Raw genomic sequence first — 17,097 nt, forward strand, 5'->3', positions numbered from 1 at the left:
GGTCGTACTCATGTCTGGAGCTGTCCTGCCGGGTTAGTTCTCCTCAGTAGTCTAATGAGCATGTCCTCAAAAGGCTATTAGCTAATCATGGAAGGTCTGTCTCCAGGCTTTATTTTGGTGGTATGAGTTGCTGGCACAACCTGTTCTTTGATAAGTTTGTTTTTTTTTCTTTCTTGTTTCTTTGTAGAATTCCCTCGGGTCTTCCTAAAGATGCTCCTCAACCCCCTCTTCATCATACTGGTCCTAGCTCAATGCAGCTTTTCCTCAGTCATAGCTGGTCTCTCCACCTTCCTCAGCAAGTTCCTGGAGCAGCAGTATGGCGCCACCCCTTCCTACGCCAACTTCCTCATCGGTGAGATGCATGCTGAAGTCCCAGGGAGAGCTGCCAAATGGCCCTCAATCTAAAGAATGGGTTTGAAATGTGAAAAATATGTTCCCAAATGTGGAGCTCCCAGGCTATATTGTCCTTGTTTTTCTAAGCAAAGGAAATCATTAAAAGTACATTTTCCGAGCACAGCAGCTAGAAAGGGAGTAGACAAGATGAAGGGACTTCCACCATCTCCAGTCTTGAGCCAAGTGATGAAGTTTTCCCTTTTCCTGCCCTGAAGTGTTTGTTAATGAGGCCCTGGTGACACCCATTAATCAGGTTCTCCATGGCCAACCTCCTTTGTTTGCTTATGACTGCTCTTACCTGACCCCACTGATTAAATCACATAACCGCTGCTGGCATGGACAAGGCAGAGTTGGGTAGATGTTGCAGTTAGGCATAAGCTGCTTTGAGCGAGTGCACTAATGGAAAATGATTGTGCACCCAGTTTGACACTGGCTAGATGAGCAAAATTAAGGAAGGTTACCATAAGCTATGGGCCAGAACTTCAGCTGCATGACAGCATGTCTGTTCTGCTCTGGCAGGACAAAGGGGTTGGAAAGCCAAAGCAGCCAGTACCTGGGACTTCCCCCATCACAGACAGAACTGCTGAGGGAGGCAGAGGTGTCATAATGTCCTACCCTTCCCCTCCTCCTCCTCCTCCTCCTCCTCACTGGGCGCATCTACATATATTCATTAATGCGCCTTGGATACTACATATTTAGTTTAGTACTTGTTTAATAAAGTACTAACTAAATGCACAGCAACTACCAACTAGACTTACTGTACAGTAGAGCTGGCGCACAGTTATTTTGTGATGCTTACTGCGCATTAGCCTAATAACATTGCACAGCAGGCTATTAGCACAGCTTTTAACCGCCACACTACTGCACAGTGTTAGTAGGCTGATGCTCAGTAAGCATCTCATGTAGATGCGCCCACTGCTTCTGACATACGTGTCGTGGAGGCAAAAGGGGGGCATGGTATTGCTTGCAGTTTCTGAAAGATAAATGTCACATCTTCAGTGAGACTTCTGAGCCAGAGTCCCTGATGGGGTACCAGCTAGCTCAGCAGCCTCAGGAGACTGAAATGGCTGCAATTTCCCTTTCCTGCCACCAAGGCCAGAAAAGCCAGGCACTGATTGTCCTTGTACACTGCCAGCAGAAGCGGGTCTCACCAAGGAGAGCGCTCATCCTACCCTCATGACTAATGCCTCTTCTCTGACTTCAGGAGCTGTGAACCTGCCAGCAGCGGCACTGGGCATGCTCTTAGGAGGAATCGTCATGAAACGCTTTGGCTTCTCCCTCAAGGCCATTCCCCGATTTGCACTGGTGGTGCTCATCATCTCCATTCTTCTCTGCCTCCCGTTGTTCTTCATGGGCTGCTCTACGCAAACCATCGCTGGGCTTTACCCAAACCGGTAATGTGGAGCTGTGCTGGTGAAAAGGGCTGACCAAGAGTTCAACCCCAACAGGGTTGTAAGCAAGGCTTGAACTGGGGTCCTAGTACTGAAAGCAAGACTTTCTGCTCTATTAGCGGGGACTTGCAATGACTTAAACGTATTGATCTTGAATCCAAACTTCAGTTCTGTGTTTGTTACAAGGCTGTGGCCACCTGGGGACCTGACTTCACAGCAAAGCCAAGCACTCTGGCCACTAGGGACTTTGCGGGGGATGACACACAGTCAACCCCTGACCCAATGGCTTGGCCTCCACCATCACTGCATACTGGCTTCCAGTCAGATCCTGCTGCTCATTGTTTCCTCCCTTGGTGGCTGCTGCAGGAAACACTTACAGCTCCCCTTCCTCATGCCAGAGATGTGCATCACCTCAGCCCACCCCATCACCATTACACTCCAATCCTGTGTCCTTGCTGCTTCAAGTCTTTAGATTAGGGAGTGGGGGGGGTGCACTGTGCAGTGGCAGTCGATGGGTTATTGGGGTTAGAGCATCCTGGAAAGTCCTGCTTTTCACAGCGGTACTTCCAAGAGTTGAGCCAGAATAGAGCACTCCATGTCTTCAGGTGTGTGAGCTGTTCCAGCCCCACCTTGCACCTGAAATCTGCTGCTACTCATTTTAAAAAAAAAAACAACTATTAGGACCCACTATAGGAACAGGTGAATGAAATTCTCCAGTCTGTCCTATACAGGAGGTCAAATAAAATAATTTAATGGCCAATTCTGGTTTTTGAATCTGTGAGCAACCTGCCAGTCCTAAATACAGTATATGCAGAGTGCAGAACAAAAGGACATCTCATCATTAGGCTTCTGAACCCCACTGTTAGGATGAGATTCATGACCACAGAGTGCCCCTTTCCAAAGGCAAACAGCCCTGGGACTTGCTCAGTGACTCCAATATGCTGTAGATTTCAGTGAGGGGTAGGGGCCTTTCACTACTGCCCTTTTCTCTAGGCCTAGAGCATATGCACGGTCTCAGGGGATAGTAGCAGCCTGCTCTCTTCTTACATCTCTTGGAGAGTCGCGCTCTGCTTGCATGTGAGGGAACTTTTGGCTCTTGTTGTCCCCTTTTACTTATTTAAGATAAAGTTGTACTTGGGCTCCACCCCAAGCTTGTTTTCAGTTTCACCTTAATCAAGCCATTTCCCAACCTACTGCCAATATTTTAACAAGGGGCTCCCACACCAAATGTTTCCCTTGACGTGTGATAAGCCCTCTGTCCCAGGGGCGCAGTTGCTTGCAAACAGGAGTGGTGAAGGACTGGGCAATATGCTCATTTTTCCCCCATAGTTAAACAAAACCACTTACATAACTACAAGCTAGGAAGGCGTCAAGCACTCAGCAAACAAACTTGAAGTAAGTGGATGGAAATGTTTATACTTTGCTGCTGAGAATTGCACTGCGTGTACTCTGATATCTGAGGCTGTCATTGGGGATTTAAAAAAAAAATCTAATACTTATCCTTGAACCCGACGTTCCATTTTTGGACGTGCTGTCAGTCATCAGAGGGAAACGTGTTTCCCTTTGTGTCATTTTAGATTCAAGGTGAAAAATCTGATGGGGTGCCCAAGATGAAGGAATGAGAGTCTTCTGGGTAAGGCTTTGCCTATGACAAGGAGTCCTGGTAATTCTGCTCCTGCAGAGCCTTTGTACTGACGAGGTTCTCATTTCTGGCTTGTAGCTTCCATGGGCATAACTGGTGCTAGCAACATGAGACTCGGGAGGGAGAATCCTGTGATAATGGTTTCCAAAAAGCAAAAATTTCACTTCAGAAGTGGATTTGTAATAGGCTCCATCACACCTGGCTGCAGTGATGTTATTATAGGCAGAGGGTATGAACCTGATCAGAGGTACAAAACTCACCCACCTCTTCCCTTGAAAAGGAAGGCAGAATATTTAACAGGAAACTCCTAAGACCCTCCTCTCCAGTACCTCGCTACTCTTTCCGTTCCCTTTTTAATTTGTCCATATGTCACACCTGGGGAGGCAAGGACACATCTGTTGGAAAGATAATGGTAAAATTAATCCCCCATGTCACTTGGAAACAAAGCACTCTGTCTGAAGGATATCTAACTAGATCTCTGCATTCATGCTTCCTGGGTGCAGGGCAGGATTCAAACACTGGAAGGTCTCATGGCTCACCCTGTGGCTGTCCCATCTGCCCCTGCCTGATCATATAGAAGGCGCCAGTCTTGACAAGGGTATTGCTTGTAGCCATGCTGGTCTAAGGACATAGGCAGACAAGGTTCTTTGGGTAAACCCGGTATCTTTTATTAGACCAACTAAAAGAGTTGGAAAATTTCTTCTTTGCAAGCTTTCAGGTACAAACACCCTTTCCTCAGCCTGAAGAAGGGTGTTTGTACCCAAAAGTTTGCAAAGAAGAATTTTTTCAACTATTTTCATTGGCCTAATAAAAGAGACCGGATTTACCCAAAGAACCTTACCAGTCTTGACAAAACCTTCTTCCATAAACCTTGTGTGTCGGAGGTGTGCAAGGCCTCTCCATGGAGTTTGCTGCCTGGTTTCATTCAGCACTGTTTTCTCACTGACTGAGCCGATCCAGCTGCTTGGTCTTAGCTTCTCTTCTGTTACAGTCCAGCCAGGTTAGGTTTCAAGATTGTTTGCTCATCTTAGTGACAGCCTCTTCAGTTGCTTGTTTGAAAGAAGAAGGCAGGTTACTAAGCAGTGAGCTGCTACAGACCCTTTTGTAGAGGCACATTTATGTCCTTGGCTTACAGACCTTGCTCTGTGGTGGGTTGCCAGACAAGTGAAGTGGAGCTGGGGGGAGAGCGGGGGCTGTGTGCTTTCAGTCCATCCGGTTTGGGTCTATGGGTCAGCATGCGGGTGCCCTCTAGTGGCTTTAGCATCATAGCAGAGACCTCGAGGGTCAGCTGGCCCGGTGGCCTGTCCTGATGCCTGGTTTGCTGCTCCTAAGCCATTCCAGCAGAGGTCTGTTCAGTCCCTTTACAAAAGCCTCTGGTGAAGGAGATGGCATGGCTTCGCCAGGCACCTTGTTCCATTGTCCCACTGTTCTTCCAGAGAGGAAGTGTTTTTCTGAGATTCTGTTTTGCTGCAGTTTAAACCCATTGCCTCACATCCTGCCCTCTGCGGCAAAGGAGAGCAGTTGTTCTCCTTCTTCATGACAGCTGCTCAACTATTTGAAAACTGCTGTCATGTCCCCCTTTCATCTCCTTTTTCTCCAAGCTAAACATACCTAGTTCTTTCAGCCATTCCTCATGCAGCCTGTACTCCAAGCCCTTTGTTTTCTTTGTCATTCACCTCTGTATTCTCTAGGGCTGTGCGAGCCTTCGGACAGAGCTTCGGATCTGGAGAAGCTTCGGATGCTTTGGGGTCCGAAGCAGCATGTCTGGGTCAAAGCGCTGGCCTCGTTAGTCTTCCTGAAGTGGTTCAGAGCTGCCTCAGAGATCCGGCCATAGGGTATAATGGGGAAGCAATAAAATATCTATAACTTTGTTGTTTTCATCCAATTTGGATGAAATTTTCAGGGGTGGTAGACTCTGGAGAGCGTGAAGCCTGTCAAGTTTCAAGAAGATCGGTGGAGGGGTTTGGGGGGAACTGCACCCCAAATTCTTGAAAGCAAAACTCCTGTAACATTTATGTGCAACACCACAGGGGGGTCAAAACTGCAGGGCTGGTAGCTCTTGCTGAGGCCACAAAGCCTGCCAAGTTTCAAGAAGATCAGTGCAGGGGTTTGGGGGGAACTGCACCTCAAGCTGCGGACAAGCAAAACTCGTGACATGGGTGACCCTGTGTGTGTTAAGGCGCAGCAGGGTGACAGCTGCAGGGATGGTGGCCCCTGCTGCGGCCACGAGGCCTGCCAGCTGTGGAGGAGATCGGTGCAGGGGGGTTCTGGGCCCTTCACCCCTAGCTGCTGACAGGCAAAACTCATGTCATGGGTGCTTGTGGAATTGACTGTCTGTCTTGGGGCAGGGAGGGGAGACTACTGCAGGCCTGGCTGCTAAGCTACTGTGTTACCAGTTACCAATCAATCTTGATTCACTCAGGGACCAGCTCAATACACAGGACCTAGGTAATGTAGCCAGTTAAGTGCCATCAATTAGCACCTACAAAACCAGGCTAAGGAGAGGAAAGACTCAATACAGACAATCAACTGCCCCAAGACAGACACCGTCAGTCCCACAAGCACCCAAGTCACAAGTTTTGCCTGTCAGCAGCTCGGGGTGCAGACCCCAGAACCCCCCTGCACCAATCTCCTCCACAGCTGGCAGGAGGCATGGCCCAAGTTTTGTGGCCTCAGTAGGAGCTACAAGCCCTGCAGTTTTGACCCCCCTGTGGTGTAACACATAGACATGACAGGAGTTTTGCTTTCAAGAATTTGGGGTACAGTTCCCCCAAAACCGCTCTACCAATCTTTTTTAAACTTGGCAGGCTTTGTGGCCTCACCAAGAGCCACCATCTTTGCAGTTTTCACCCCCCTGTGCTGTGACACACAGCCGTGACATGAGTTTGGCTTTCAAGAATTTGGGGTACAGTTCCCCCCAAATCCCTGCACCGATCTTCTTGAAACTTGTTAAGTTTCATGCTCTCAGCAGAGGCTACTGTCCCTGCAAGTTTTATCCAAATCGGACAAAAAACAACAAAGTTATAGATATTTCATCGATTCCCCCATTATACCCTGTGGCCAGATCTCCAAGATGGCTCTGAAGCTTCAGAGCCGCTTCGGCCTGATCGAGGCAGAAACCCGGTCTGGAGCTCCAGATCAGATCACTGCCATCCAAAGCAGCTGGATCTGAAGCCGGATTGGATCGCTGCTGACTCTCACAGACCTAGTATTCTCTCCATTATTTCCTAAATCACTCTTAAAATGCAGAGCCCAGATGTGCTCAGTACTGCACAGTACTCCAGCAGAGGCCTATGCAGCACTGAGTGGAAAAATATTATTGCCTCTTCTCTTGCATACAAACCTCCTTTTAACACAGCCCCAAATTGCATTTCCTTGTTTGTGAAAGCACCTCATCGCTAGCTTACATTGAGCCTGTGATGATTCCCAGATGCTTCCAGGCAGTGCTGCTCCTTAGATAGCTATCCCCATACTGTATTTATGCAGTTGGTTTTTCTTCCTTGGGACATACACATTTTAGCATATGTTTTTTTCAGAATTTATCATTGTTATCTATGGCCCAGTTCTCTAATCTATCTCAATCCTTTTGAATTCTAATCTACCTTCCAAAGTTTTTGCACTCATCCCTTCTCCTGCAGTTTTGTGGCACCTGCAAGCTCAATCAGGAAGCTTTCTCTTCCTATATCCAAATCATCAAGAAAAACATCAAACAGCACCAGGCCCAAGACAAAACACTGTGGGTGCATCTACACAAGACACTAAATGCAAAGTAGACTATGTTTATTGTGCATTAGCGCATCATGGCAAAAGCCATGCTAATGCAGAGTAGAATTAGTCTGCTTTGCATTAGAATCACTAAAAAGGCTACTGAGCATTGAGTTAGTATCTGTTATTACTGATACTAAACTTAATGCGCACTAACTACAGTGCATCAGTGCATGTGTAGATGCTCCCAGTGGATACTTCCTCAGAACCTCCTGCTGTTCTCCCATTAATCCATTTATTTATATGTACTCTTGGCTTATGGTTAGTCATTTAATTATGTATCCACCTAACACTAATTCCAGCTAGTTTACAGTTCTTCAGCGTATTTATAAGACTGCCATGTGGAACTGGATCAAAAGTCTTATTAAAGTCCAGGAGGTATTTTATGGCTTGTCTCACTTTTGCTCTCCAGACAGGCTTGAAGGCATGGGCTATCATGATGTTGGCAGAGATACTAATGTAGCGCAGTAAAGAACAGATGCTCCCAAGCTTTCTGCCATGACTAAGCAGCTTGGTCAGGACAAAAAGAAAGGAGTCAGGGTCCTCCTGCTGATTATGGGGGCCACTGTCTGCAAAACCTCTGCATGGCAGCCCTGGAGGGACCCACAGTCCACCCCCTTTTCCAATCTGAGTAATGAGAAAAAATGCTGGAGTGGAGGAGGGGACTGGTGCAAGGGTTTAACAAGGGTCTTCCCAAGAAGATTCTTCCTTCCCATCATAGGATTTTTAGGAAGTGCAATGAACCTGATAGCCTTCTAAAGCAAGGTTTGGGCTCAACATCTGTTATCTCCTTTTGAAACTGGATTCTGGCTTTCTCCCCAGGAGCTCCCTCCACCTGCTCCCCTCCTTCCTCTGCAAGTTGCTTCTGTCAGATTAGCTTGCTCAGACCAGTTTTATGTTTCCTGTGGTCTGATATCCTATAGATGCTGCCCTCCACTGCACAAGGGCAGAAACCCAAGAGCAGTGAATATGCCTTATACAATACCTGGGAAGCTGCAGGTGACTATTATCTATGCAGAAAAATGAACGTTAGTTCTGTGTTGCCATCTGCCCCAACCAAGGATTTTACTGCAAGCACAATCCCCAAAGAGGGATTATGGGGTGGAAATCTCTCACTCCAGAGATTTGCTTTTCATCTTTGTGCTAAGAAGAAAGGAAAAACAAGTGGACTAGGTGACATGCAGCCCTGCCTTCATTTTGCCTTTTGGGGCTAGCACACTTCCAATTTCAGTTCTAACCAGGTCTCCCTGGGTTGGGCTTCCTCGCATTTCTAGTGACTTGAGGTGGAGATCTTAGCACAGGTATATTTCTCCAGGCATTTGGTGATTAGATTTCCACCAGAAAAGAAGTGTGTGAGTGCTTGTTTGCATGCATATAGAGTAATTACTTTCAAGTGCACTATAAAATTCAGCAGTACCTGCAGGGGGGAGGAAGTAGGCATGAGGCCAGGCTGCTGGCTGGCAGTAACCCAAAACAAAGAGTAACACAAAACAAAGAGAAACAGGGGAACTGGTTAACCAGTCAGAAAATTCAAGAGAGTCCCCTTCCCTTTTTTTACATTTTTTTTTCCTTTTTTCTTGGCAGTACATTACGTTCCAACTCAAAGGATCAGTGCCCCCAAAATATGAGTGAGCAAAAACATTTATTTGACCCAATCTGTGGAGAAAATAATGTGGAGTACCTCTCTGCCTGTGCCGCTGGCTGCACAGGGTCCATTGTTAATTCTTCTATGCCCAAGAGTGTGGTAAGTAGCAGAGGCTTTGGGGTCCAGGGGCTGGGGAGGTGAGGTAAAGTTTGAGTCACCTGGCAGCACGTGCAAGCTTGAGCCAGAATTGGGATGGTTTTCTGAGCTGATGGCAGCAAGCAGAACACAGCTTCAGCTACGACAGTCATATTTTCAGACTCAAAAGCCAAGACTTAGTGGTAGCATTTTTAGGGCCACAAAGCGCTATTACAAAAGCACCCTTCTCTGTCAACACTTGCCAGTGTGGCTATGCCAGTGTCTGACTCAACAGCAACACGTGAATACTTCTTGGGGCAAAGGATTTTTTCCAGTAACTTACTGTTCTGAATAGGATGACCATGAAACACTGGAACATTCAAATAGGAATGCATTGTATCAGAAACATCCTGACTGGCTGTAGTCTTTCTGAGTTCTCTGCAATAGAAGAACTGCTCTATTATTTTTTCATAGTCAAGAAATGAGCAAAAGCTAGAGCTGGCCTTTTCCAAGGGGGTGCCTTGAGTCTAAGGAGGGGTAGCTTGAGTCTAAAAAGGTTGAGAACCATTTATCTAGGTCTTGCAAAGCTGCCCCATGTCTTCTATTGCTGCCATCTTGTTGAGCAATCATTGGTAAGAAGCACTATATGATGCCCTTCTGGTATTTTTTTTAATATTGCCCATATTCTGAATGGCTCATGGGGTAATTCTTCTAATACCAGTGCCAGTGCTCCCATGAAACTTGTATGAGAAGAGAATGGGCACATTCACATTCCTGCAAACTTCACTGCAGACATCTTGCCCTCAAGAAGTGCTTGACTCTCTTTTCTAATACTCTGAACAGCTCTATGTGAACTGCTCCTGCATCCCCTCCATGGACGGAGCATCCTGGGCGAAGCGTGGACACTGTCCGGCAGGGTGCTCTCACTTCCTACTTCCTACTATTTTCGTCATCTCGTTTGCTGCACTGATTGCCAGCCTGTCTCATAATCCCCTCTACATGATGGTTTTACGGTAAGTGATGGATCTAAATATTGTGGGAATTCCTGTGACGTAGCACATGAAAGGCACCATCGCACTTTCTTCCCACCTATGATCAGATGTCTCTATTATCCTCTCCAGCCTGGCTGTCTGTGGTGACAGATTCTTATTGTGATGAGCTGTGTCATCATAGTACCTCTAAACAGACCTTCCAGGTGGAGCCAAGAGAGGGCAGGTGAAGAACTCTTTACCTGGTTGATGGGGTGGACCTGTGGGATGGGGACATGAGGATGCCATTCTCTGTGGTGGCCTGAGTGGCTGCATTTGGCAGGAGCCCTCTGTGGCTTCACGATTCACACAGGCCGAAGGCCATCATTGACAAGAGGCAGCAGGGAGGGTTTGATCCAAGTTTGCATGTTTTGTAAAGACAGGGTGGAAAAGGAGAGGCACCATGGGCCAGATCCTCACTGACTGCTGACCAGCAGAGCTCCACAGGGGTTAATACCAGAACAATGGGGAATCAAGGGAGCTGTGTGGATTAACACCAGCTCTGTATCTGGCTTGTGGCTATCTCTGTGGCTTGCTATGGAGGTGAAGAAAGATTGAATGCAGCCCAGATCCATTAACAACCTCAGGACCATGAGCTCCCCAGTGGCCTTTTACTCCCAGCTGAATGTGGTAGCCATGACTTTTTCATTTTCCTGTCCTTTATCCCTGTCTCTTTGCCTGCATGCTGCTCTTCCAAAAGCTACATTCTTCCTCAGATCAGAACCTACCAACCCATCTCCTCCTGACCAGGCCAAGGACCCTGGGTTGCAGAAGGACAGCACTCTTCATGGGCTGTATGACACCATGAAATTGTTTCATGACCTTCATGAAAGTTACTTTTTTGGTGTCTAGATATACCAAATGATAGCACCATCATTTAGTTGCAAATGATGGTGTAAACCATGTCATTGAGAGGGTGCAGCAGAGCAACACACCCAAGAAGCTGTGAACTTCCTTCCCCAGTTTACCTTACTCTGTCACAAGCCCCTCTCCTGGTTGCTTTTCGTGCTCCAATTTTACTTTTCAACCCCACCCCTAACATCATGTCAGTAAATCCACGTACCAACCAGTGATTCCTATCACCATCACAGCCAGCCAGTGGTTTCTGTGAGAATATTTCTCTAACAAGCAAACAGCCTTTTTTCCTAAATGAAATGTTTTATTTTTCTTATGAAAGTTTCTTTATGAAAACCAAAAACTTATCAGCTTTCAAAAACCACAGTCAGCCACAACCACTCAAAACCTGGAAAATTTTTGGTTGCCATTTAAAAAAAAAAAAAAAAAGCCAGAAACTTTCCAGTTTTTAAGAAAAAAGAAAAATCTACTCTCTGTTTCTGAAAAGAAAACCACAATTTTTTCATTTCTTTTGCAAATTTTTGCCAAGAAAAGCTGCCTGTATTCCAAACAGCTCCAGCCACTGGTGTTGTCCCCTCTGAATCAGATGTCATTATCTCAGAAATGATTCATTCATCACTTCCCTCCCCTCCGCTTTTCACTCATTCATACCCACAGAGAAGTCTGGTTAGATGGAACTGTAAACTTTGCATGTCTCATAAGACAGGACAAACCCCAAATCATTGGAAGGCAAATTCCAACCTGTTCAGGGCAGTATACTCTAAATGATGAACCCAGACTCCTCTGGACCTGAACCTCTGGACCTTTCCCCCTGCAGGGTGGTGAACCAGGATGAAAAATCATTTGCCATCGGAGTCCAGTTCTTATTGATGAGACTGTTGGGTGAGTGCCTGTCTTGTTACAGGGTTGTTGGTTGTAGCTGTGTTGGTCTAAGGACATAGGCAGACAAGGTTCTTTGGGTGAATGTGAAATCTTTTATTAGACCAGCTAAATGGTTGGAAAAATTATTCTTTGCAAGCTTTCAGGCACAAACACCCTTCTTCAGACATAAGAAAAGTCTGTTGGTGTTTGTGTGCATTCCTGGGTAGAATAGAAGCCCAAATGCAAAATTATAACTTACCTGACTGCCATCTGATAACCCCAGGTAGCCTGTCTGCATTTTACCAGCTACATTTTATCACTTCCTCCCCCTCCCCCCCCTTGCCTTTTCACACCTATTGTTTCTCATTCCCTTTGAACCTTACTGATACACATTTGCATTTGCACAGACCTGATTTGCGTTTTGGTTTCTGTTCTACCCAGGAAAGCACACAAACACCAACAGACTTTCCCTTTGCCTGAAGAAGGGCACTTGTGCCCAAAAGCTTGCAAAGAACAATTTTTCCAACTGTTTAGTTGGCCTAATAAAAGATATCATATTTACTCAAGGAACCTTGTCTGTCTTGTTATAGCTGCCCATGCCAACCATGCCAGAGTCAGCACTGAGGGGAATGAACCATGAAAGCCATTAGATGGAGACTGTCAAGGAGACAGCAAGGTTCTGTGAAACTCAAATTAGTCCTTTCTCAATTTGGTTTCCTTTGGCAGCCTAATTAATTATTATTTTTAAGTCCCAAGAGTCCATCTGTTCTTGTGGATTGGAAAGAACTGACAATCTGGTGGTGGCTGCTTTAAGCTCCTCTTCCACAGTGTTCCAGCAGATCGGAGGTTGTCTGTGTCTGCTGGACTTCTCCATCAGGCAGTGGCTCAGTTATTCCTCTTCTAGACAATTATGGATTATTTACCCATTTTATGATAGTCTTGTTCTGAAGTACAGAGGTGTAGCACCAGAAACCACACAAAGGAGGAAGCAAGATTCACATGAGTCAGAGCTGATGCCCTGAGTGCTTATGGACATTAAAGATCTCACAACCCCAGTGACAAACATACTGGGCCACAACCAGGCTGGTGTCATTTGGCATAGCTCCGTTGATGACAACAGAGCTATGCTGATGGACTCCAACAGAGGGGCTGGTGTGTTGCATGACACAATGCATCTTAATATAGCAATCTTCCTACAACAAGTAAAGCAACTATTACAAAAGCAATAAAGAAAGAGAAGTTGTCATTTATGCTCATGCTGCTGTTGCAGTGCAGTGGGAGCCAAATTAGAAGCTGGTGAAAGTTACCACAGCTCCAATCCACTGAGCTACACCAATTAACAGCAGTCTCGCATCTCTCCTTGGCTGTATAAAGCAGCTTAACATGAGCCCTAAGTGCAACTGGTGACCCAGCTGAGAATCCTTTATGATGCACATGTGATGTGAATCAGAACTGGGTCCTTGCTTTTGGAGGTTGAGTGGCATACAGGAAAGAAGAAGGTGAAAGATTAAACTAGGAGTGGTAAGAGTAGGTAGCCAGTTGGGGATCTGTGGAGAAAAAAAAGATGGCTGGTGGTGTTCAGTTCGAGATTACAAAGCAGAAGGTCATGCTTTATTTCATGATATTGCAGAGAATGGCTTAGGTGGAGGTTGGGCTAAAGGGAGCAGCACAAGCAAAAGAGTTGTGAGAGGGTGTTGACCGCTGAGACCCTAGTGGCTGTACCGCTTGCAAGGGACAAGTCTCTCTGGAAACGGTGTGCTGGACCTGCTGGAGGTCAGGCTATAGTTCAGGGCTGCCTTGAAACAGCTTGGAGGCATAAACAGGTTCTGGAAACTTAAGCATGTTCATCGTGTGTGCAGCAGCTTACAGCTTGTAACACATGGCCTCGTTCTTTCTTTTTTTCTCCTTTTGCCTAAAGCCTGGCTCCCAGCACCGTCCCTGTTTGGTGCCCTCATTGACTCCACTTGCATCCTGTGGATGCCACAAAACAACAATACAGAATTCTGTGTGTACTACAACAACGACTTCCTGCGCAACAGGTACGGCTTGGACAGCCACACCATCGCTGTGCCCGGATGAGTTAGGCTGACAGCTCTCAAAAGGATTCCACAGGCCCAGGGTCTTTAGGAACCATTTGACAGTCACATGGCAGGGAGTGAGTTGGTGGAAATGGTTCCTGAGAGAATTTTTTATTTTTCGTTTTACAGTGTAGCTTGTGGGAGTGCAAAAATAGCAAGCAGAGGGGTTTGGAGAGTAGGCTGCATGCTCAAGATCTACCAAGAGACTGGAAGGGACTGGAAGAGCAGAACAAGCAAAGGTGTTGTGAAGGTAGTATGGGAGAAAGGGGCTGTGGATGAGCAGTCACAGCAGATCCCACTCTAAATAACAGGAGAACCCCCACTATCCCCCCTGTCCAGTTTTCTACCATCCAGCAACTGTGGTGCTAGGAAGAAAGTAGACAGGACAGTGCAAGACCTATGGAAAAACTAATAATTGTGTTGTGATTAGTACCCTCTGGGGGATCAAGCACATGCTTTTTTTTTTTTAGTGCCTTTATACCAGTGCATTTAAAGAAAGGTGGGGTTTTGGGGGGCTTTGTTTAACTTTTTTTTTTTAAGACAGGTCCTTAAATTATTATGGCCGACTTACAACCCCAGTGCTCTAGGTTGTTAGCAAGGAAAGACAGATTTTTGCATAGCACATTACTTGTATCAGTATTGTCTGTGTAACAATACTGCCAAAAGGCTACCATTGAAATGAGGGAAAATGGCACTGGGCATTTACAAAGCAGGGGGATGCTCTTCGACTTGAGGAGGTAACAGTTTTGACAGAGAATTGACAGGAGAGGAGAGGGGAAAATTGCATCTCGCAGCAAGTCAATGGCAGAGCTGAGACAATAACCTTGATCTCCCACTCTGAGTTCCCATCCCATGCCCTGTTTTGTCATACTGAGAAAGTTCAGCTGAGTTCTGGGCTCCAATTCCACCAGGAAGTGAGGGCATCCTTAGAAAGGACAAAAACCGGCTAAGGCTGCTCCTGAGTTTGCTCTGTGAGGTTCACATTGTTTGTTCTCTTTCCTCTTGGCAGATATTTGGGCCTCCAGGTGGGATACAAACTCCTTGGCATTCTGCTGGTCATCCTCATCAGCTGGAGGGTGAAGAAAAGCAAGGAATATAATGTACAGGAGAAGGCAGCTGGTCTGGTTTAGCCCTGCCCCTGTGGACTGACCGGGAGGGCACTCTCCCTAGCCGATCTGTATTTACTATCAGTACTTAGCCTTCTGTTCGTTTTTTATTGTAAGAGAACAACTCAGTACTAGCAGCTGAGCTCTGCTCGTCTCTGCAATCTGTTCTGTAACCCAGCTACGCTGACTGGTGAGACTTCTTTGTGCTTCCAAGGAATGGACAAGGGTAGGGGGCTCCTGGAGGGGGTCACACGGCTGCCTTGGGCAGTGGATCGGGGTTGCGGACCAAGTGCCACCATGCTGCTGACTCTCCCAAGGAGTGTCAGTGGGGTTTCCCTGGCTTGTGTAAAGGAAAAGAGCCCACAGGCCAGAACCTGTGAAGAGACAGAGCTGGGATCAGAGGGCCACGTGTTACCTGGTAGAGTGCCATCTGTCACTGAGAAAAAAGGGACAGTTCTTTCTGTTTCTCAGGGAAGAAATACAAGAGGGGTCTGAACCATGGGGAGGGGGCAGTGCTTTCTGCAGGGGCCTCTTCTGCCAGCTGAGCCCTTGGACAGCCTCAGGAGCACGTGGCCTCTTGGAAAACTTGGATGTACGGGAATGGCACAGGTGACGCATCCTACTTGGCTTCAAGCTGTTACAGCCACTAAAGCAGTGTGTGTAAGTTTGGGGGCGACTGATGAGGAGCAGCGCCTGCTGCCCAGCCCTGTCCCACCTCCACGGAAACATTTGCCCTGCCAGCACACTTGTTACGTAGGATTGAAGTGAGCTCTCTATCCCCCGTAGGGCAAGGAAGGCTGGGCTGGGCTGGGCTGAGGGGCCAGCGTGGGGAGGGTGACCATTATTGGACCAATATGAGGAAACTTATGTTCTCTGTTCAGCAATCTTTCCCCCTCTGTATCCTCTCCCCCTTGCGCACACAGGTCACTGTGGACACAGGTAGACTAACTGTATGATATGAATACCAGTAGTTTATTATGAGATACCTGGTGGGGTTTTTTTTTAAATAAACATCACTTTTGCAATCCTCTGCTTGCTTTTCTGACTTCCCAGTATGAACCATCCTAGAGATTTCCTTCCTCTCCCCAGAACTGTTTGTTGTGGTGACCTAGGGTCAGCATTACCTCTTGCTGTGGTCCCCTGGAGATGAGGGCATGTGAGACCTCACTGAATCAGGCCCTAATGGCACATGCCATTGCAGCAGCAGACATGCCTGTGTAGAAAGCACAGGACTAACCCAACAGGCAATGTGCTGGAAAAATGATCGCTTGGATGTGAGAGTGAATGGAAAGTGTTTTCAGGCTGTGGCTCTTCCAAGGGGTCATTGGAGCCTGTCAGGAGGCCTTGGAAGAAATTATTTTATTTTTGTGCATTTTTTTGTGTGACCATTTCCCCTCCACCTCTCCAGGTTGTTCTCAAAGCTTCTGCCAAGTGGTAGCTCAGCTTTTCAGAAAATCTGGCCACTTTTAGCACTTGCAAATTTGGCACTGACAGCTGAGCAAACCCAACCCTAGGCAAAGTGTAGGAAAGAGAGCTTGGGGGGGAAAAAGGCACAGGATGAGGAGCTAGGAGATCTGAGCTTTATTCCCAGCTCTGCTATGGGCCAGGAGACCTTCGGCCAGTTGCTTGAGTCCATGCTTGATTTTGAATGCCACAACAGGCGATGCATAGTGAACTTGGATTTCCAAAACACCAAAATCAGAGAGAGTGGGAGGCAGCAGGCCTTTTTGAAAATCGGGCCAGTCCTACTTCTGCACCTCGTGGTAGGCACCCATGTCAAAAAACTCTGACCTTAACCTGTGGTCTAGAAAACTAGAACTAAGCCCTGCCAGGAACTCAGGCAGAGCTATTTCATGGTGGTACTAATAAATACCTGGAATAAACTGCAGCATAACATGACAGCTGCAGAGGAGGGCTGTGTTGTACACTGGGGCTTTGTCCCAGAAGTATGGGTCATGGTAGCGTGGAAGAAGAAAAAGGCAAGCATGGCAGCAATACATGAAAAGGCACATGCTGGACAGGCTTGTTCCTACACGAACAATGCCTTACTCCAGTCATCAGTGGGGAACAAATCTAGAACTAGAGTATAGGCTGCCCCTGGGTAAGAGGAGCAATTCCCATTGTGTCTACACAGTGACTTTAGGAAGATCTGGCAATGGTGCTTGCAGGCTGTGCTCTGAGCAGGCTGCCTTCTCACCCAGAGGGAATACAGCCCTGGGAGCACAGGCAAGTTGTCAGAGGGAGTCAAAACCCTCGTA

At 46.9% G+C, this 17,097-nt stretch overlaps 1 protein-coding gene across 8 annotated transcripts in view; it reads left to right on the forward strand.

The window, feature by feature from the left end:
• Positions 1–15,866, forward strand: part of SLCO2A1 (solute carrier organic anion transporter family member 2A1) — a 100,761-nt gene extending 84,895 nt beyond the window's left edge. For all 8 annotated transcript variants that reach the window (XM_006021017.3, XM_006021024.3, XM_006021020.3 and 5 more), the window contains 7 exons: positions 188–352; positions 1,598–1,787; positions 8,776–8,935; positions 9,755–9,924; positions 11,612–11,676; positions 13,574–13,694; positions 14,743–15,866. In XM_006021017.3, coding sequence (XP_006021079.1) covers positions 188–352; positions 1,598–1,787; positions 8,776–8,935; positions 9,755–9,924; positions 11,612–11,676; positions 13,574–13,694; positions 14,743–14,863 — 992 coding nt within the window. In that variant the 3' untranslated portion in view covers positions 14,864–15,866. The remainder of the gene's footprint in view (positions 1–187; positions 353–1,597; positions 1,788–8,775; positions 8,936–9,754; positions 9,925–11,611; positions 11,677–13,573; positions 13,695–14,742) is intronic.
• The last annotated feature ends 1,231 nt before the right edge of the window (positions 15,867–17,097 follow it).

Source organism: Alligator sinensis, unplaced genomic scaffold (genome assembly GCF_000455745.1).
Source record: "Alligator sinensis unplaced genomic scaffold, ASM45574v1 scaffold1086_3, whole genome shotgun sequence".
Lineage (NCBI taxonomy): Eukaryota > Metazoa > Chordata > Crocodylia > Alligatoridae > Alligator > Alligator sinensis.